The sequence below is a fragment of the Tympanuchus pallidicinctus genome, unplaced genomic scaffold (assembly GCF_026119805.1).
Source record: "Tympanuchus pallidicinctus isolate F22 unplaced genomic scaffold, pur_lepc_1.0 scaffold10, whole genome shotgun sequence".
Taxonomy (NCBI): domain Eukaryota; kingdom Metazoa; phylum Chordata; class Aves; order Galliformes; family Phasianidae; genus Tympanuchus; species Tympanuchus pallidicinctus.
Genome location: NW_026294619.1, coordinates 6,600,562 through 6,622,144, shown reverse-complemented (window position 1 = coordinate 6,622,144; position 21,583 = coordinate 6,600,562). Strand labels below are relative to the sequence as shown.

The window sequence follows — 21,583 nt, the reverse complement described above, 5'->3', positions numbered from 1 at the left end:
TTATTTCTTTCCCTTTTTACCAGAATCCCATTGTTGACTTTGAACAGCCAGTGCATCTGGAGAAGTGGTTTCCTCGTCAGCTGATTAGAAGCAAAAGAGAAGAAATCCAAGACCTGATCTTGCAATTGCACTTTCAACAGCTCAGAGGCAGCAGAAGCTAATAAATCCTATCTACCAGAACTGGCAAAGATTTGTCTATCCATATAGGTATAAAGTACCTGGAACTCTGCTTCGCAGAATTTTGGCTCTGCCTCACTTGCGAGAAAGAAAAAAAAAAATTGTTTTTTTTTTTGTTTGTTCATTATGTATTTATGTAAACAATTATTTTACTTAGGGTTCATTGATGATAGAATGCCATTGGAGGGGGAAGGGTTGTAGATAAGTGTAAATATGTAAGTTACAGCTAATACACGTGACTTGCTAATTGATTTTTTTTAACTTGGAATATGAAAATGTGTACAGGTATGTGCAACAAAGATGTAAAAATATTTTGATCTTTTGGAGCCTGTTCTTTACAATTCTATATAAACTTCACAGAGTTGGATGAGCACATAGGAGTCAGGCCCAAAGATGGGTTTTTGACCTTTTACTGTGTCTCTTTCTACTCTGCAGTTCATACAGATAGAATGAATACTATGTATTGTTTTAATTTAAGGATATAATATTGATTCTCTTTAGAGATTTTTTTGTTGCTGTTGTTCTGTTTTGTTTCTGATAATATACAGAAATAGTTTGCATTTATCAGAATATTCTGCTGTGATTTGACACTTCTGGGTTTTAATTTTTTTCCTCCCTACATTTCCATCATAAAAATTTATTTGCTTGACAGTGAATCTTGAAATCTTTTGAAGTCAGAAGTGGGCTCTTCTGAATGTCCTTTATGGTAACTCTTTTCTTGTCAGATTTTAGAAATCTTGCTCTCAAAATACATGCTGGTACAGTATATGTAGGCAATAGATTTTTCTCCTAATTAGTTTATTTTTGGGAGTTACTCCTGTGAGTCTTAAAGGCACCATTTGCATTAGAAAAGCAAGTAGGTTGTGGCTCAATAAGATTGAGATATTTGAGAAATACACGTTTTCATTTAGAAAGGATGTGGCTATATGTAATATGTCTTTAAGACATGTTGCTTCTATATAAGACATACAGAATTTATACTTTTCTTGGGAGAATTGAGTAAAGGCGCCCAAATATTTGAGCGTTTGAACTCAGGACTTGATTTGATAAACTAGCACAAGTTTATCATGGTCTGTATGTATATTTATTTAGTTTTTCTCAGACAATTGTCGTGGAAAACTTTAATAACGTTTTGGTATGCACACACTTTTTCCTGTGGTTTTTACACGATAGATGGTGGCTGTTTTGAGTTTTGATGGTGGCTTTCTCCTGTTACCCACAGTAAGTTACTTAAATGTCACAGTACTCCCAGAAGAACCGTGTTGCAGATAACCACCAAAGCCATTTGTATAGTAAGTATATCTGCAAAACCAGAGGTCTCAAAGGAGGTAGGCTAAAAAATCCAAGTGAAAATTGAGGGCATCCCAAAGATGTGGACAAATTTGTAGTGTGGCAGAATTCTCAGGGCCCCTTTCCTCAAGGCAACTCTGACACCTAGCATTTGGAAAATCCAGTCTTTACTGCAGGTTCTACGCAGTCATCCAGGAAACCTGACAAAAAACTGTTGTTTCTCAAACCAGGAAGCATTCTTTCTGAAGAGCAGAAACAATTTCAGAACATAATTTGCTGAGTGCAGTTACTTTTTGTGTAACTGTGGGCAGCCTAGTGCACTTGTCTTGATTTTTTGTTTTTTCATTTCTAGTTCAGCTCAGTAGTTTATCACGACTCCCACCAATGTCTGTCACTCTCGTCACAGAAATTTGTATGACTTTTATCCCACAAACCTCATCACCACCATTTCTCACTCCCAGGGATAATCTTTGTATTTACTGTAAGAGGTAAATTATCAAATGCAGAAATGTGTGTTTTTTCTCCACACCTTTTTAATGGATGAAATATTTTCAGTGTTCCTTTATTAAGAATATTTCAGACTTTTTCTTACATTAAAATTGGTTTATATCATAAAACAATATTTATTCTCTTTTAGATTAACTGGTTTATACGTAGATATTTAAAAGTAAAAGATATGTATAAACTTTTCTAAATTGGTTTTATAACAGCAAAGGATTGACTTTGTAGGCTAATGTTAACAATGTGCTATGGGGATGCTGATACATTTGATAATAAAAACCTCCAGAAGTTACCAAACGTGATTGTCACCGTTCTTTTTGCTTCTGCCACAAAGAACCAGCGAGCTAAATATGAGATAATCCATCTTACAGCATTTAAGGTATGTCCTCACTATGTCTCTTCTAACTCAATTTTTGGTCAAAGCAATTAATTGTTCTTCAGTCTTTAAAAACACATGCAGTTAGACTGTAGCTTCTTGGGGCAAGGAAGACTACTTTTTGAATCACCAACCTTATAGCTTTCTCTAGTTGGGCTTAATAGTGTTGACAACCTGAATGACCAGCCTGGGAAATTCCTGAGTCAAGCAGCTGCAGTCCCCCTGTTCCAGCCATATGCATGTAACACATGTGGTGAATGCTAGGAAATGTTTGTGGATTAAGTTATGCTCCTTTATCTATCTATTTACCTATTTACATATATATACATATATATATGTATAAAATAAACTCTCCAGAGATAACTTGTAGTAGCATTCTTCTATATAGGATTATCAGACTGGCTCAGGGATCTTTCTGTGTATCTTCTGCATCTCCATTTCCCTTATCAATCCCTGTTTAACTTAAATGGTGGAGTGATGTTTTGCATCAAAGCAAACCAGTTTTTATAAGGCCCTTTAGCCTGCATTCTGCAATTTGGTATCAAGGCATAGAATTGTACTTACGACATGCTAAACATGAAAGAAACTGATACGTTCTGGCTCTGTGGGACTTGAAACTGGCTTCTGTAAGGAAATCTGAGTCATGGAGACTGGTGCAGAGTACTGTCGACAAGAAACAAGATAAATAACTTGTAGGAGTTAAATCTTCCAAGAAAAAAAAATTAAAACCAAACACCAGAGGAATGAACCATGACAAAGTGAGTGTGCTTTAAAAATTATCTGCGGTCATCTGTGATTGATCTCTGGCAGACACAGCTTCACAGCGATCTCTCTCTTCTTTTTGGGACACACATCCTAGGATGTAACCCTGAAATGAGGTTGCAATACTCAGTAATTACCATACCTTACCAAATAGCGAAGACTCAAAAGTCAAAGTGATAGCTCTCTGGACTGTGACAAGGAAATGCAAAATTACTTTCTGCAATTTCTTCTGAATCAGAATCGGAAACTCTCTTCAAAGATGAAGCATAGGCACCAGGGTCGTCTTTTACTGTTGAACAAGGTAAGATGTAGTCACCTGAGGAACAGTTCAGAAAAGGAGGAATATATTCACATTACACATTATAGACAGAGCAAATAATAACGTGTCTGATTAGTTTGATCAGTCTCTCTGATGCTTCTGGTCTAAGTGCTTTACAGTACTACATGATGGAAGAAGTGGCAGAACGATAGGCTGTCCTGGGAAAAAATGGAAAAAAGAGAAGTGTTTGTTGTTTTGAAAATACCAACTGGAGACTGTTACGTGTCAGAAGACAGAATGAATAAAGGCGGGTTTTCTTTGATTCCCATGAGTGTCCTGTTTGTAATATCTGGGATGATCGAAGCAGTGAGCAGCAAGTTCTGAGCAGTGCCTCCTATTAGGCAGCCCCAAGATGGTTTTTCTTGTGGTCTGACCTCTGCCTGCCATTGCGGGCTGGCTTCCATACATGTCTCTTTACTGAGCTGACCCCTGGAGAGGAGGGGAGCTAAGAGTGCTGCTGTTTTCCTGCACTCTCTGTCCTTTACGCAGCTCTCCTTAACCCACCGTTTCTCCAGTTATCAGCACAAATCTGTTCTTAATGCTCATCTCAGATTACGTCTGAGCAGAGATGAAAGAATCGCCATTTGCCCAGGTTTTATCCTGGGATGTGAAGGGCAGTAGTGTGGCAGCAGATCTGCTTTAGCTCAGACTCAAGCAGCAGGACCTTGCTGCCTCTGTCACCAGCATGACACCCACAGAATGACTGTTTCACTCTTATCTCTGTGCTCATCAGTGCTACAAGCAAGTCAGTGCATTCTTAGGTACATATATGAGTAAAGTAGGCAAAGCTCATGGAGACCTTCCACTGGAGAGTAGTGTGCTTGCACTGATACTGTGGTCAGTATGACTTTTAAAAACAGACAGAAATTGAAGGGCCTGTGAAAATACGTGGTTAATTAAGTGTGAAAGGTGTGTCCTTGTTTGGACTGTCTGTTAATGGTATGACAAGCTCCAGTAAAGAGCTTAGCTGGCCAGATTAAAATTAAAAAATTGTCTCAGTCCATCTGCCAGCTCTGAGGCGTTTACTTCGTCACCTTTCCTTGTTTCTTCATTGGAGTGGAATACTCTCTTTGAAAAGATAATTTCCAGGATGTCTTGTTTGACTTTTTTAACCTGATGTTTTTTCTTCCAAAGATAACTTTGCGTGACGTCAAGACATTTTCAAGAAGGGCAATGCTCTTGCTTGGCTCGAGGGTACGTTAAAGGCAACGGCTCTTTTGCTGAAAAGGATTTTCTATTTTTCTTGCTTATTGGCTTTTGGACATGAATAAAATGTTTGCTTTCCTTTGGAAAATCTCTCTCTGCCTCTTGGTTTCAGAAGTGATTACAGGAGACCTTCAAGCAGGTAATGCAGATATCTTTCTTCTTTATATTCTTGTTTTCTGGGTTTTGCCTATAATGGTATGTAGAAAAAAAATGCCTCTCTGCCTTAATTAAAATGAAGGAGGCTAATACAAAGAAACATTTGGTCAAATCTGTGTTGTGATACCAGTGTTTTAAGTATGGAGGGATTTACGAGAAAGATTTACTGCTGTTTTATAAGTGGAATGTAGGCATGGGGTGCAAAGGTTTTCCAACTTTAAAAGACATCAAATACTGATCAGCAAGCTTTTCCACATTATGCAAATTTCTTTAGTAAATTTGTATTAGATAACAAAATATATGGGCTCCATTTGGTCAATGAAAATGTGTCAGTTTGGGTAAAGATCGGTGTTTTGCCTTAGTGACCTTATTTGTTCCCTTCTCCCTCCAATATATCATCTACAGGTGGCCTTCTGCTCTAGAGCTATTATTAGTGTACCATTAAAATAGCCATGATCTTTATCCTTCAGTCATCAAAGTCAGAAATGCTATTGACTTTAAAGTTTCAGAATAAATTTACAATCTGTGGGGCAAAAAATGCCATAAAGCAGTTACTATTCTTTCAGTAATTAGTTATTCATTTTGATTCTTCTTCAATTGTTTTCTGGGGAAACAGTGAAAGAAAAAGACTGAATTAACTAATTTCAGATAAGCTGCCTGTCAAGGTTAGGGAATGACAGTCAGACTAAAACCAAATAGATGCATTCTCCCCTTAGCTGTAAGGTGATGTTTTTTGTTTTGTTTTGTTTTTTTTCTGGAGGGATGTGGAACAACTCAGAGAAAACTTTTTTTTTTTTTTAAAAAAAAAAGGAAGCAATAAGCTAAAGCTAAGATGTCCCTTTCTCTTTTTTTTTTTCTTTTTCTTTCTTCCCCTCCTCCTGTCAGGTTGGAACCAGTTCTTGTGGTGATAGAAGGGAAAGTTGCTAGTTGCCGATTCAGGCAGCTTTCTTAAAGCGTGGGACATACATGTGGATAGAATGTATGGAATAAAGGCACTTTAACTAATTAAACTTTCCATTTGTGGCCCTGAAAATTTCGAGCACATAATTATTGACATGTATAGTCCCACTGACTTAAGCTGAATCCCAGAAGAGACGTTAAATACAAAACATTAGCATTCACGAGGTCAGATAACATGCTGTAAAAGAGGTTGAGTTTGTTTGTAATAGGACAGTCACACCAACAGGTTTAAGCTTGTTAACAGGAAAAAAAAAAAAAGAACAATTAGGTCCTCCACAGGCCAGAGCAATGGTGTTGAGACATGCATGACCGCATCTCTACCTCATCTGAGAAATTTACACATGGTTTCAATTTTACAGCAGAAGAAAAGCAGGCTAAAGGTGCTTCACCAACCCCTCATCTCAGTGTCTGGCAGTTTGCAAGCCCCTCTCTGCCTCCTGAACTGAGAAATCTCCATGGCATTGTGGAGGCTGAGCAAGTCAATAGGCATTTGCTGCGCCGAAGGAAGCGCTCCATTCTGTTTCCCAGTGGAGTTAAGATCTGCCCTGATGAATCTGTTGAACAGGCTATTGCCAACCATCTGAAATACTTCAAGCTCAGAGGTAAGTGGGCACCAACATCATAATCTCATGAGTGACTGATAACATTTAGTTATAAATAAATAATAGATGGAGCTTTTAAACGTAATAATGCCATGCAATAGAAAATACACTGTTTCACAAAAAAATTAATTTCTTAGTGATAATCTTCCTTATGAGAGCTGTTCTGAGATTCTGCTTTGATTTAGTGTTCTTGAAATGCTGGTAGAATACGAAGAAGGACCTTTTGGAAGAGTAATGGCAGAGACGTCGGTCAGCTGTGTGGCTTTTAGCAGTAGTTGGTTTTTCTCTCACCTAAAACAATTTCTTATGTGTAAGTCTGTGGTATAACAGCAATGAGGCCTTTGTACGAAGATAAAGAAGTTGGTGTAAATAAGCTTGCTCTGAAAATCTGAAATATACTCTGTAACAGCTTTGCCTGTATCGTGAAATATTACAGCAGTATGAGGTATCTGTCATATACAAGTGTATCTGACGCCACTGGAATGTATTGTTTTCTGCATTTATCCTAAGAATCATGGAAACATTAAGGTTGGAAAAGACCTCCAAGAGTGTCTAGTCCAAACATCAGCCCATTACCACCATATGCTCACTAACCACATCCCTCTGTGCCACATCTACATGGTTCTTGAACACCTCCAGGGACAGTGACTCCACCACCTTCCTGCGCAGCCCGTGCCACTGCCTCACCACTCCTGAGAAGGCATGTTTCCTGACATCCAACCCATATCTTTGTACAGCTGCATTCAAAGATTTTATTGGGTGTTAACATATTCACCCAGAATCCATCAATGAAACAGGGAAGAGCTGCTATCACTTAAGGAAGAAGGAAATGTCTTCAGAGACATGTGCTTTTGCACTTCTAATTAACATTCATTAAGGAGTAAAGATGTAGCTTAGCTACCAAAAATAAAATTTAAAAAGAAGGAAGAAGAAAGAAGTGTCTATTGACCTTTGTCTACACTACTGTTATGATTATACTAACGTAATAGGTGAAACTGTTATAAACAGTAGGCTACTAAATCACCTTGGTCAATAATTCTACCCTAAACAATTTTCCTGAGGTCCAGCAAAGCTTGAGACAAGGTGAGCTGTTGAGCTTTTATTCTCTGTGTTCCACACTTCAACCATGAGTGTTGGGTAAGCTTTTCTGCTCATGGGGTTAACACCTCCCTCTCAACAGCCAAAAGATGAAGGCTACTCTATCCCTTCTGGAGTTGTGCAAGCCCCACTTGCAGTCTTATGCTCATGCTACTTAAAGAGTTTCGAGCAAACACAGCTGATTTTTACAGCTCAAGGACATCTGCTGGCTGTTCCAACTGATGATACTGCATTGCTTTGATCATGCAGGGCTCCTTTGATAATTCAGCATATAAAACTACAGCTAGGCTAATGTGACAGAATCAGGTATCTGTACATTTTGTATTCTTCCTTCAGAGCAGTGAGCAACAGTTACAGTCAGGAGTAGCTGAGTGTCTACATAAAAGTAAATACAAATAATGTATTTGGAGAACAAAATAGAATCATGTGGGATCAGATCCTCATCCAAATGTTGACTCGTGCCCAGCTTGAGAGGTGTTGACACTGATCACGTAGTCAGCCTTTGTGAGCTTCTTGTTTATGTCTGCTCGGCAGCACTCAGCTAGTATTTGTTTTGCTCCAAATTAATCCATATTATGTGCTTTAACTGCAGCCATTCCTCAATTAACACATGATACAGGAGAATAAGCAAACACTGAGTAAGCAAAAGTCTGAGTGAGAGTAAAGAAGAGAAACCTGTAAGTTGTTTTGCAAAAGCTTATTCATAACTTGATGATCTTAGGCTGAACCAAAGGCCCACTGAATCCCTCTGCTTTCCTGTTGGACTCCTGGTTTCCACTGTCCTCTATGACTTCTTGAGCAGAGGTGCTCTGGCCATCCTTAGCATCTTAAACTTTTGAAAAAGATCTCTTCAAGAAATAGGGACGACTTTAATTAGCGGCAAGTTAAGCAAGGTCTGGTTCAAACCGCCTGTCATCTTCATTCTGTTAGCAGAAATGTGCTGCATCAGAACTATTTGGTGAGGCCTTGTTAATTATCTTCTGAGTAAATGCACCTGAGGCCACACCTTGAGTGCTGTGTTCAGTTTTAGGCATCTCACTGCATGAAAGATATCGAGGTCCTGGAGTTTGTTCAGAGAAGAGCAGCAAAGATAATGACGGGTCTGGAACACAAGTCTTATGGGAATGGCTGATGGAACTGGGATTGTTTGGTCTGGAGAAGAGGAGACCCAGGGGAGACATTATTGTTCTCTACAATTCTCTGAAAAGAGATAGGTGAGATAGGAGTCAGCCTCTTCTCCTTGGTAACAGATACAGAATGAGAAGAAACTGCTTCAAATTGCTCCAGGGGAGGTTTATGTTGGATATTAGGAAATATTTTTTCACAGAAAGCGTGGTCTAGCACTGGCACAGGCTGCCCAGACAGGTGGTGGATTCACCATCCCTGGAGGTGTTAAAGAGCCGTGTAGTTGTGGCACTGAGGGATACAGTTGATTGCTGTTTTGACATAAGAGCTTGTTAGAAAAAAAAAGAAGATGCTTACACGTTCTGGTTATGTGAGGTGTATTTGTTCTCTCTACATCTACCTTAGTAGGAAACATGGGGATTTAATTATCTACCTGTAGGTCCCCTAGCTTTACTTACTTTTGCTAGCTTGCTAAAACTTCTACTAGTGTTAGGGACAGATGATCTAAGCAATGATATAAATATTCACTGCTAATTGTTACTGCTACTGCAGTAGTTAGAAACACCAGCCCCTGTTTCTTTCTACACCTGCAATCTAGGGGACAGTTTTCTCACAAGATGATCTACTCCTCCAGTCATTCACACTGCAGAACAAACCAGCCTTTACATTAGTGGTGGGTATTACTTTTGGTCTCTTTTGAGCTTAGTTCAGGGTTATGGTGGTCTCTGCAGTCTCTTGCATGATAAATAAAGACTGCAGCTGTGCATGGAAGTCACTGCTGTTGACTGTCTTTGTATTTCATTTTTTAGAGAATGTAGAGATGAAAATCAGTCAGAGGTGCTTGCAGTTTGGGTACATCAGGCCTGCAGTTTGGGTCTTCAATACATGTCCTTTTAATAGTAGCAGTAATGCTGCTGAAAGGTCCATGTAAATCTGATGGTGGTTCATAGCTGGATTGCTGTGATGAGCACAACATGTATCCAACAGGTTGGAGGTTTCACAAAAGAGATTCAGTAGGAATCTAACTGTGGATTTCAGATAACAAGTACGCAGAGTATAGTAATGTCGATCTGGAATAACGATTTGTACTCTTCACAGCCAGGCTATGGACCAAGCCCCTGTTAACAAAAAATTTTATATGAAAAACAGTCAGACCAAAAGTCTGTCTGTTCTACTCCAGGCCATGCGACTGACCAGTCACTTTATGCTGACTGCCAATTTCCTTTGGTGTAAACTGTCAGTTGACAGCTGAGAATTTAATAGACTTAAAAGGTGGCCTTACCAGTGGAACAGAAAGAAGGTAAGGGTTGCAGGGTTGATGGTATGCGCTGTTATCCCGGCACTGTTCCTAACAGCTGGGTAAAACAAAGGATGCTGGGTCTCTGCACTGTGGTTCAGGATTAGTACTGCTGCTGTCTTTGGGATGGCTGAGATGTAGTTACTCCTGTGGCTACTATTCCTGAATTGCATTTGCATTTTTTCATACTTTGATCCATGGCCTTCAACAGTTCAGCGTATTGAGTGAGTGCATCATATTTTCATACAAGAAGATCAGATGGTCTCTCTGCCAGAACTGTTTTTGTCATCCAGAGCTTCAGGTAAACCTGAGTGTCTAAAGATAGCATTTAAGGATTCTGACCAGAGAAGGAAGTCTTCTGGTGTGTCACAGCTAATGAGAGCCAAGGACGTTTCAGTACTTTGGAAAGAATAAAACAAATTTCTCACGAATGAAGTTCTATTCATGATTATAATCAAGATTTGGTGATCTCAGGCAAAGGACTGAACTCATAGCAGTAAAGACAGAATCTAAATTTTCTCCCCATTTCTTGAACTGATTTAGATCTATTTACTGAAACAGCAGAAATAATGATGTGATGTTCTGCACATGGATAGAGCTAAGATTGGAGATTCAGTTTGATGCTGAAACCCTACATAACACAAATTATGCAAATCTTGCTGAACAATGATGACAGCAAGCGGTCAAAATTCATGAAAGCTACCTGGCTGAAGCAGTGTGCATGAAATCAAAGTGCCTGTCCAAGTGGGCCTTTTTTCCTTGTTTCCCTCTCGTCCCTGTCGCTTATTACACATAGCTCATACTCAGCCAACACATTTCTGAAGTTTATTTGTAAAAACTCTATTTCTGTTTCCCTCCACATTTGAATTATTAGATATCAGCATGCACTTCTCGAAGTCTCAAGTGTTATCTTGAAAGAGACTCCTTTGTAGTTATTGAAATATTACCAGTGAGAATATTTTGTGCTACAGTTCAGTGTGCCAGCATTCATGGCTAATATTCTTTGTGTGGATTAGCTAACCAGCTATTTTAATTAAAAATCTTGGACTGTTGCATGTGTTATTTAAAGGTTGTCATGCTATAGCCCATAATCAACGGCATTTCGGCAACAGCTGCGCATGACTTTATTAGTTTGTTTAGCAAGTTCTAATGAAATCTTCGCAGGAAAGATCTCTTAAGAAGTGTCTGTCAATATCCCTCTTGCAATAGTTCTTATAAAAGCCCACTGCCATTAAATCTTCCAATTATGGAGAAATTGCAAGGGAGGAGAAGGAATTGGCTCAAAATAGAATATTCTGCCTGATTCGATGCTCCTAGCCACTGTACATGATTCAACACTTAAGAAGCGCTAATGGGATTTAACTGAGATTAAACTCCAGCGCTCTCCACTTACACAAATGGCCAGAAAGCCACCCTACCCCCCACAGGGTGCTGTCATGTGTTACCTACCCTATTAACCTCAGAAATCCCTGAGCACAGTCTGAGATGTAATAGGCTAATTGTTTCTCATTTGAGAGATAAATACATCCTAAATTGTAAAGCTAGAGCCAGAGAGGTGCTGTATCCTGCCCAGGTGCACACAAGGTAGCCATTACAGGATAGTGTCAGACAGAGATGTCATCTCGTCGCAGATCTTACCTGGAGATTTTGAGAAGAGCAATAAAGTCTTAAGAAAGTAAACTTCAATCACACTTCTTTTTTTTCACCCCTTTCACGTATTTATAGGACTGAAAAAAGCTTATACCTACCTATTCGTGGGGGTTTTTTTGTTTTTTTTTGGTTTATTTTTTTGCTGAATTTTGTACATATTGTGTGTAAACACTAGACTTGAAGCAGATAAGCTCCAAGGGTTGGGCTTTCCGGCTTTGAGAGGAGATAGAGATGCTGAGATTCAAATGGCCTTGGTATGTGTCCAGCTTTCTGAGGGGCCTTTGGGATCCATCGTGGCCCTTAAAAATCAAGACTGTGCCTATGACACGTTGTTCAAGTGGAAGTTTGCACATGTGCACGGGCCAAATATGCTGTTGCTCCATTTTTCCTGCCTTGGCAAGAAAATCTTTTACCTTGAAGATGAATATATTTCAGGGATGAGTTAAGTGAATTTCTGAGGACTTGTGTTATGCACATGCAAAGTGCACACTGGGGAAAAAAAACAACTGAAGATCAAGCCATCTGGTTTTCATTCTTACTTTGAATTCTGATTCATCATGTCAGTCACACATAATCTGTGTACTTACTTTTCTGAGGACAGTTGGAATGATCACATCTCTATAGCAGGGAGCTGTTATCTCATAAACGTCCTTTATTTTTTAGCAGATGAATTCTTCAGTTGAAAATTGCAAAGCAGCTGAGTGCTTAACACTAAAATACAAGTTATTTATTGCCAAGGCCATGGGATGAAGGAAGTTATTTTCTAGAGGAGCTTACCTTACCTTCCCACCCACGTGTAACTTCAAAGCTCTTAGCTCACTGCCTTAAAAGATTGATCTCGATTTTATGATGCTTTTAATCGGTATTGTTTACCAGGATTAGAGGCCGGGTGGCAAATCCTGTCTTGTCCAGGGCCTGATGCTGCTAATGCTGTCCCACATACTCCGTGATTGTGGCTACCCCTGCAGCAAGGCCAGTGAAAGTTCTGAGCGAGATGTCGCTGTAAGGATGGCTCTCGTGTGCCCCGAGGGCTGCCCTGAAGTGACAGCACCACTAGGTCTGCTCAGCAGTTCCTTCATCGTCCTGGAAGTGTTGCCTGCTTGGCTGCTTTGTTTGTAGGGTTCTGCAGCTAGTCTTAAAAACTCTGGCAAGATTGTAATGTAAGGCCTGAACACAAGATTTCTTTCACTTAGCAGTTGGCAAGACAGAAAACATACAGGTAAATGTGTGTTTTGACTAGATGCTTATTATTTTCTTTTGTTTTGGCTCAAAGAAGTTGCTATTTCACAGAATCACAGAACTGTAGAGGTTGGAAGGGACCTCTGGAGAGCACTGAGTCCAACTCTCTGCTATAGCTGGTTCCCTATTCCCTACAGTTGGTTGCAGTAGGTTTATGAGATTTCAAATACTAGTTAAATGTTGCTTAATTTATGTCAGAATATGTGGATAGTACACATGGCACAGGTAACGGCAAGTAGCCAGAAGGTCAGAAAAGAAAAATTATGAATTATTTCTATACATTAAAATATAGCTATTTGCTGAAGCTTCCACTCAAGTTAAACTTTGTTTCCTTATGATTTATGACCTCATGTTTTGCCTACATAGTCTCAGCATGCTTATAATCTGCTTACGAAAAACAAGATTTTTCTTCTATGGGAGTTCTCAAAAATTTGTTGATAAGAACTTTGAACAACCTCCCTGTTTTTGAACATCTGACACAGCGATGGGCTCCACCTTAAACTGAAAGAAGGATATAAATACTTATTATGGAACTGAATGCAACATGAGGGTGGTGTCTCTTCACTTTCTTGGGTGGCCACATCAATTACGCTGTGGTAAGAACTCACTCTTTGACATACTTGAAGGAATGTTGGGAAATAGAATCATATTTGTTTCCTTCTTTATATGATCTGAGTCACGTTGAAGAAACTGTGCCATTCTTTTTCAGTGCTTGGAATGGCAACTCTCATCTAACTACTTAAACGTTGAAAAGGTACATGAGGAAGAAAGACTAAAAGACTAAAACAAAATTGGTCCTTTTCATAGCCAGGCAGCAGGTTTTCTCTTGAACACCGTTTAGGTGAACACTCTTGGGGACAGTTCTTGGGTTATGGGTTATGGCCCCATGCAGTCTGGATTCATTGTCCTGCCAAGCAATCCCCTGCTTCACAAACTGGCCAGTGGAATAAACAGGACAATGACAAGGCTGTAACATGACTTAGTTTCAGTTTGTACCATGCTGTCTCATGTTTTACTGCTTTCCACAGTGGAAATGACAAGACAGGATAGAGGCCAGAGAGGACTCCCTAACTGCATCTCCCTTTCATCCTTCTCTTGTAAATATGACCCTGTTCTGACAGCTTAGGTCTGATTAATGGGCTTGAAGCCCACAGATGGCACAAAGACTTTGGGACTAGAATTCAGTGGAGTGTCTAATTCCAAATGAAAGGACACACAATAAATCTTTAATCTACTGGGAGCTGACTGGGGCAACTCTTCATGCAGCATCAGCTTGTATTCAGGCCAGACACACTCTCATCATGTTCATTTAAAAAAAAAAGAGAGAGATTAAACTATTTAAGATTAAGAGCAGTAAGGAAAACTGCCTGTATTTATCACTGCTAATTATTACTTGCAGCTGTAAAGCCAGTCCTTTGCTTGTTGCCATTGAAAATTGGGATTAGACAGTGTCACAGCAGTGTATTTGCAAGCTCTAGCCATGGCTTCATCTCTCACTGACAGTGTCCTGCAGGCTTGTCCCAATTACAGGGAATAATCACATTTCAGGGCTGTTGCTGTACATTATTGCACCTGGAGTAAATGGTCCAGTAGTCAGAATTCAGGACATAAATTCCACCCAAAGAAATTAGTGAAACTGGTGTTTCCTGGTATAAGCTTCTGGATCTGAAACTAGACGTGGGTCTCTATGAACACACAGCTCTTAGGAGTGGGATGGTTGAGTGGATACTACAGATGTCCTTCTGCTTCAGGAAGCTTATTAGTACTCCAGCAGGATCCAGAAATCCTTGAGAAGGATTATGGGTTCATTGCCTGAGGTTGTGCAGAGTAGTATGGAAATGCAGCCTTTGCTTCCTCAGTCACTGAGGCAGCCAGTATAACTTGAAGTGGGATGTGAGAGGACCAATTACTGTGCTTTACAGATAAAGATGTACAGATTACACCTGGAAGCTGGAGGGATGCTAGAGCATTAGTGTATTACAGAAAGTTAATTATGCAGAGTCTGAAGACCATATTCCTCTCCATTCTTACCTGTTAAATGAGCAAGGCCATCTCCATGCAGAAAAGCTGACAGAAATGTGGTGCAGAAATAAGAAATACCTGCATATCTGTAGACAATTCTACAAAGAGAAATTATATCAGCTGCTATGATAAAATGGAGTAAAGAACTTTTTTTGCCTGATGCCATCCAGCACCAAAATCAGCTAAGGTTTTAGGTGTGACGGGGAACAGTCTCTTCAAGTTATTACTTATAAAGCTGTTGCATTTAAGAGAAATGCCCACCCCTTGGTTAGAGGAAGCAATAATATTTCAGCGTGATTTAGGTGTTAAATTTTACACACACACATTTAATCAATTTTGGAATTCAGAATACAGGGTACTAAGAAGAAGCAGTACTTAAAAAGATACCAATTTTGGCAGCCTAGATTGTAATTTTAAGCTGATTGGCAAAAATGAGTCTCCAAAGATAGATTCAGAGGCAATCTCCTGTAGGATTTTGCTTATGATGTCAAGACTTTCCCTGAATGCAAAATGCTCCTCTGCCAAATTGTGCATATATATTTAACAAGTGAAATCAGATTAAAGCTGAAAAGCAGGCTTGTTTGCATGGTGCTATCTCAGGCTGGCACCTGCTGCAGCTGATTTTTAAAGCTGTTCTCCTTTTAATGTTCTCTTACAGAACACATAGAAAATCCTATATATCTTCATCTCCTCCATTTATTCTGGGTCACAGAGAGATTCTTACTTGAGCAAATGGTATGACCAACTGCTCTGACTGGCAAAGAGCACATTCAAAAGAGGGAGACTAACGCAGCTGGCACACAAGATAGTTCAACAGTTAATTTGCAGGCTGTCTATTCTGTTAATGATCTTTCTCAGTGCATATACTCTTCTCAGGAGGGTTAAGGACAGCCTTATTGCTTAACATGTTACATTGTTATATCACTGTCATCCTGCCTTATTTTTCAATGATTAATGCAATTACAATTTCTGAAATTTATTCTAAATTCTTCGTAATGTTGAAACTAAGGGACCTGTTGCTGACTGAGCTTCTTGTTCAGTGGAACTACCATTCTTACACACACACACAGACTTATGTTCTATCTCTACAGTCCATGATGATGTTCATTTTACTATTTTGGCTTACTGAATTTTCTAAAAAAACTGACCAATTTTTGGTCAGAGGCTATTCTTGATGGTTGTCAGAAGATCAGTGATCTCTCTTGGTCTTTACTTCTTATTTAATGAAATAATTACTTCAGTAAAAAAAAAAAAAAAAATGCAGGAAGGGAAGTAGTATGAGTGTGTAGTATATCTATCAGATCTTCATTGTTGGTGCATTTCATGTCTTACACATTCACATATAGAATTAGAAGTATCATGGAATTGAAATATCATAGAAATATCATTCATAGAAATATCATGGAATTGTTAGGGTTGGAAAAGACCACAAAATCATTTAGTCCCACTGTCAACACCATGTGCACTAACCACATCCCTCAGTGCCAGATCTACACAACTGTTGAACAGCACTGGGGATAGTGACTCCAGCATCTCCCTGGGTAGCCTCTTCCAATGCCTCACCACTTTTGCTGAGAAGAAATTTTTCCAAGTACCCAACATGACCCTCCCCTCCCCCAGCACAACTTGAGACCATTCCCTCTCATTTCTGTTGCTAATCGTCATAATCAATATATCAATGTACTGAAAAACATACAGCATTTGAGCAATATTGTGTTGATCACCTTTCCACAGAATCACTTCTGTTGTACTAACAGCAGACCTCTCTTGTGCCATCAGTGTGTCAGGAAACAGTCTGGGAGGTCTTCAAGACATTCTGGGATAGACTGCCAGAGCGTGAAGAGTATCACACCTGGATGAGCCTGTGTGAGGAAGGAACAATGAGCATTTTTGAAATGGGCATGAACTTCAGTCAATCTGAGGAGCACCGAAGTCTGATTGTGAAGGTGAGTGCAGCACCAGGTCAGTGTTTTCTCGTAAGCAAGGTTATAATATTCCACCACTAAAACCTGCTCAGTGTATGACAGGTGATAATATGTGTGGGCAGCTAAAATTTACAGGAATGGATATTCCCAGCTTTTGGATCCGTCGTTCAGAGATCAGGCTGTTTTAAAGCATATAGTGGTTTATAGATCTTTCTTTAAAAATTATAATTTCTCCTATCTTTGCAAGCTAGATGAAACATAAGAAAAATCTTAAAAGTCTGATCAGAATCAGTAATGTTAGGTTAGTCTGGACATGCTGTTGTTTTTACTTTCTGTTTTTTTGTGGACTTCTGTGCTGGGAATGTGCACTGAATATGTGAGCGTGGAAATTACTGTGGTTAATGGGGGGAGAATTTTTCTGAGCCTGCATGCTACTCTTCACTGGATACTAGCCAAAGTTTGCTTCTGTGATGTCTTGTACTGTTGTCCTTAGAAGACTTCACAAAAAGATGTGGATATTTAAACAGAACCAACAATTGGTTGACATGTCGGGCTCAAAATATCAAATTAAATGGGGTTACATCAAGCTGGTGGCCAGTTACTAAATGGGACTCCCCAGGGCTCAATTTTGAAGAGAACTGGCCCTGATCTTTTTATCAATGACTTGGATACATGGATTGAGTAAATTTGTGGATTAGGAGGAGCTGTTGACTGCCTCAAATGTAGAGAGACCTTGCAGAGATCTTGACAAATCAGAGGGCTGGCCAATCACCAGCTGCATGAAGTTTAACAAGAGCAAGTACCGGATTCTGCATTTGGCTTGGGCAACCCTGGCTATATGTAGAGATTGAGGGGTGAGAGGCTGGAGAGGGACTGTCTCGCTTTGCTCTGCACAGTGCAACCTCACTTTGAGCACTGTGTGCAGCTGTGGGTGCCATCGTGTAAGAAGAACATAAAACTACTACAGAGTGTCCAAAGGCAGGCTGTAAAGATGGGGAAGGGTCTGGAAGTGGATGAACTGAGCTGATGGAACACCAATGTGTGCCAATATGTTTTATACAGAATATCACAAATCTATCAGATAACTTGAATACAAGAAACAAACAAACAAACAAAAACCATTAGCACCTCAATTTATATTTCAGACAAACTGAAGGCAAGAGCACTCTGTCTCATCCTTCACCAGCCAGCTTCAAAAGGTCTCATGGTGTATATTTTAATACACATAGCTCAGTGTGGATTTAATTGCTATTTCTAGTACTGAGCCACTCTTTCTCATACGTGCTTATGCACAACTTGCTTGTCAGAGGGTGAAACCTCTTCAAAGCAGCTCTGAGAATATTAAGTCCAGAGGCAGTGGTATCACTCTGCTTTTAAGAACATCCTTCCTCCTGCCAGTTGCTTGCTCCAGGTTAATGTGGTGGTAGCAGGTGGTGCCCAGCTCAGCCTGTGATACCAGATGCATGTTTTAAAGCACTGTCCTGTTTTTTTGCCACATTCACCAGCTAAGTTGACCAAGCTGCATAGGAAAGCTTTTCCCTTACTCATGGGAATTTTGCTTCTCTCATTACAGCATATTCATTGATTTATTTAGTAAGCTGTGACCATATTTATTTATATTTATTCCTTACGTTATATTCTATAAAACATGTAGCACTTCTTACCTTAGGATTGCCATCATTTCACAGCAAGCACAATACCCTATAGCATTAAATGTGTGAACACTGAGTCCACACACTCAGTCGCTTGAATGGAAGAATCACTCATGCATTGAGATGCAGAAAAGCAAAGTATGTGGTCAGTGTGAATACAACCTGCAAATTCTTTGTCTGGCCATTACACACCTCATTAAATAATCCTGGCTTTTAATCTTCCTTTGCTCTCTTGTGTTTGTGAATCATCTGTAGTCAGCAATTTAGCCTAGACCCTGGCCAAATATTTCTGCTTTTTTATTTTAGGTGTTATGCATTACTATGGCTACTACTGTCATAGTGCTCAGATATTCTTTGAAAAATCTCAAAAGGAAGAAATGTCAACAAAAGTTAACTATACATTTTCTGACAGCCACGTACCTTTTGCTGTGAGAGTTACACACTGCAGCCAAACCAACGATTTATGCCATTCATAGCAACAGCTACCGCAGGATATGATATCTCTTCTTGAGGTACCCACCTCAAAAATGGGCACATTTTTTTACTTTATAAACCATGGAAATAATACAACAGTTCTGGTGTGGCTAGTGGAAGTGTTTTGACACCTTATTTCCTACTTTTCTGTTCTTTCTGAATCTGAAGATCTGTTAGGGCTCCTGTCAAGTTTTTGGATATTCACAAATCTTCCATAGAGGCATCTGCTGCTGACAGTGATTAGAAAGAAAAAGTCAAGCTAGGTGTACTGAAAGTCTTCAAATGACAAGTTTTTGTTTCCTTTTTTCTCCATCAATCTCTAGCATGTACAGAAAAATAAGTACAAGGAATTTGCACAGATTATATCACAGGATGCTGCACTGAATCTTTAAGTGTGAAGCATCAAAATTAAAGGAGCTGAAGGTGTGAGAAGGGAAGGAGAGGAGGAAAAATGGTATTTTCAAGATGTTAAGAAAGACGTGAAGTCAAGCCCATCCCTGTGTCACTGACAGTTCTTTTTAAAAGCAAAAACAAAATCACAACATTCAGAATACACTGCAAACATTCAGCTTCTGTTGAATGATACTGGTTTGTACTTCTTACCTTATTGCTACCTTGCAAATACTTTGATTGCTTATATTTTTAATGGAGCCTCAAGTGATTTCACATTGGGAATTTGATGCATGACTAATAGTATATATGGTACTTCAGCAAGAAACAATGACAAATCTTGTTACGAATATCCACGAATCCATAAATGTACTGCAATTACAAGTGGAAGAAAACTACACATTCTGGGGAAGAAAAAAAAAATCTTTACCAACTAATTTCTATAAATGGATTAGGTCATGAATCTTTTCCAAAGGAAAGGACGTGACGTTTGGATGCTGAAGAGAGAAGGATTTGGGCTGTGCTCTCTTTGGTGGGGCTAAGAACAAAAAGTCTAGCCATAGAAAGGGGTTTGTAAGACAGCTTTGTCTGAGAACCAACAGGCAGATAAGAAAGCAAGGAATCTCCAAGCTAGTGACAGGAGACACCCACCAAAATTCAGTTCAGAAAGCTCTGGGCCAAGAAACAAAAGCTGTAGCTATGTTGACTCAGAAGCACGCACATTTAGTATTGACCTTTCACAGTCTGTCAGCAGCTCTATTTCTTCTGGAGCATGGGCTAAATGCTTCCAAACGCCACAGCAAAATGCCTCCTTAGCATGCTGAAATGGGCACTGAGCAATGTCATCTGAGCTTGCCTGAATTCTGAGTTTCTTAAAGTAGTGAGTCAGCACCCCATTGCCACTGTTTAAACACTGTTTCCTATTTTTAGCCTCTGGTCATCTCATGCAGTAAGTGATTTTGTCTTCCTGTGATGCAGAAAGGCCTTTTCTCCTGTCCATCTTCAGCCTATCCTGTATTCTTCCTTGCCAACATGTCTTTCTCTGTTTAATCCGATGTCTTCATTACAGCTTTCAGTATATTTTGATAGCTGGCTAAGATAACTTTATATTTTTTCCTTGATATAAAGTATAAGTTCTCTTGCACTTTCATCTCTTCTGCACTTTCAGCACCTTCACTTTCTCTCTCTTTGCCTGCTTAAGGATACAAAAAACTTTCTTCCATTGCCCTCCGTTGAGCCATTATTTTAGATATTCTTTATTTTCTTTCTTATCCCCTCACGTACTGTTTTCCTGTCCTTCTATTGGCTTTGGCTCTTTTTGTACTGCAAGTCTTACACTTCTCTAATTTCAAAACAAAATAAAGAAACTGAAACATTCAGAAAACGTCACCAGATGTTCAAATCAATTAACTCCAGTTGCTTCTCCAAGTCTTACTTCATCTCCCTTTCATCTCTTCAGCTCCTTCTGTGTGGATTCTCTCTCTGGTCATTCTCCTCCAGTTCCAGCCTGAATCTTCCTTTTTAATCTCCCTTGACTGCAGACAGAGGACAGAACTTGTCAGTCATGAGACCTCTGCTTACATCTTCCAGGCAGAGCTCAGAGTCAATACTTCATCCTCATTGTCCTTATCTGATCAGCTCCTTTACCTGGCAAATCTGCAGTTGTTCTTTGTCTTCTGTGTTTTGCATCTCATTTCTAGACAGCACTGCCTAAGACACACCAAGGAATCATTTCTGTCATGAGTGTTCACCTCAGCTTTGGAGTTGATTCCTCCTGGACAGACTGGACCTTCAGCTAATTTCTAACATTGCACCGTGGATCTCTAGCTTTTGCTTCAAGTTGGATATGGCTGAAACATTTTCTGTTCCACCATATTTCTCTGCTATCTCTCCTTTTGCTCAGTGTAGACCATTCTGCATGTCAGCTGTCAGAACATTGCTAACCATCGTGGCCTTTCCCACCAGCTTCCATTCTAGATTTTGTCATCCTTCCTCGTGAATTCTCTCAGTGCCTCAGCCTTGCCCCTGTGATAGGTTGGTTCTGTAACACACTGTGGTGGGTGAGAGGACAGGCAAAGAAAGAATGTTTTCTTGGTATGGCTTCCCTGTGTCAATAAAGTGCGCAGGTGAGTTGAATCAAACAAAAGTGGTACAATCCTACACAGATGGGATTAAACTAACATGAGATTACTGAAGATCTTTTTGATGTTCCCTCCACCTTTTTCTCCTGCCTGGAATTATCTCAGAAAAGATATTTTGTCTTCTGTGCATCAGGATTGTCTCTTAGGATCAGGCAAAGGCATCCCATATAACTGCTTTTCAGCAGTTCATGAGTTGAGAGAAGCTCATCCATCTGGTCAGT

General features: G+C 39.6%; 4 protein-coding genes across 23 annotated transcripts in view; all 4 read left to right on the top strand.

The window, feature by feature from the left end:
• The window catches only part of SENP7 (SUMO specific peptidase 7), a 45,529-nt gene extending 43,264 nt beyond the window's left edge, over positions 1-2,265 (top strand). For all 19 annotated transcript variants that reach the window (XM_052664788.1, XM_052664794.1, XM_052664867.1 and 16 more), the window contains one exon: positions 24-2,265. In XM_052664788.1, the coding sequence (XP_052520748.1) occupies positions 24-161 (138 nt within the window). In that variant the 3' untranslated portion in view covers positions 162-2,265. The remainder of the gene's footprint in view (positions 1-23) is intronic.
• ABI3BP (ABI family member 3 binding protein) overlaps positions 1-21,583 on the top strand; it is a 302,331-nt gene that overhangs the window by 33,051 nt on the left and 247,697 nt on the right. The gene's annotated exons all lie outside the window — the stretch shown is intronic.
• The window catches only part of RPL24 (ribosomal protein L24), a 304,494-nt gene that overhangs the window by 90,945 nt on the left and 191,966 nt on the right, over positions 1-21,583 (top strand). The gene's annotated exons all lie outside the window — the stretch shown is intronic.
• Positions 3,866-21,583, top strand: part of IMPG2 (interphotoreceptor matrix proteoglycan 2) — a 52,675-nt gene continuing 34,957 nt past the window's right edge. For both annotated transcript variants that reach the window (XM_052664676.1, XM_052664666.1), the window contains exons 1-3: positions 3,866-4,770; positions 6,107-6,349; positions 16,560-16,726. In XM_052664676.1, coding sequence (XP_052520636.1) covers positions 4,689-4,770; positions 6,107-6,349; positions 16,560-16,726 — 492 coding nt within the window. In that variant the 5' untranslated portion in view covers positions 3,866-4,688. The remainder of the gene's footprint in view (positions 4,771-6,106; positions 6,350-16,559; positions 16,727-21,583) is intronic.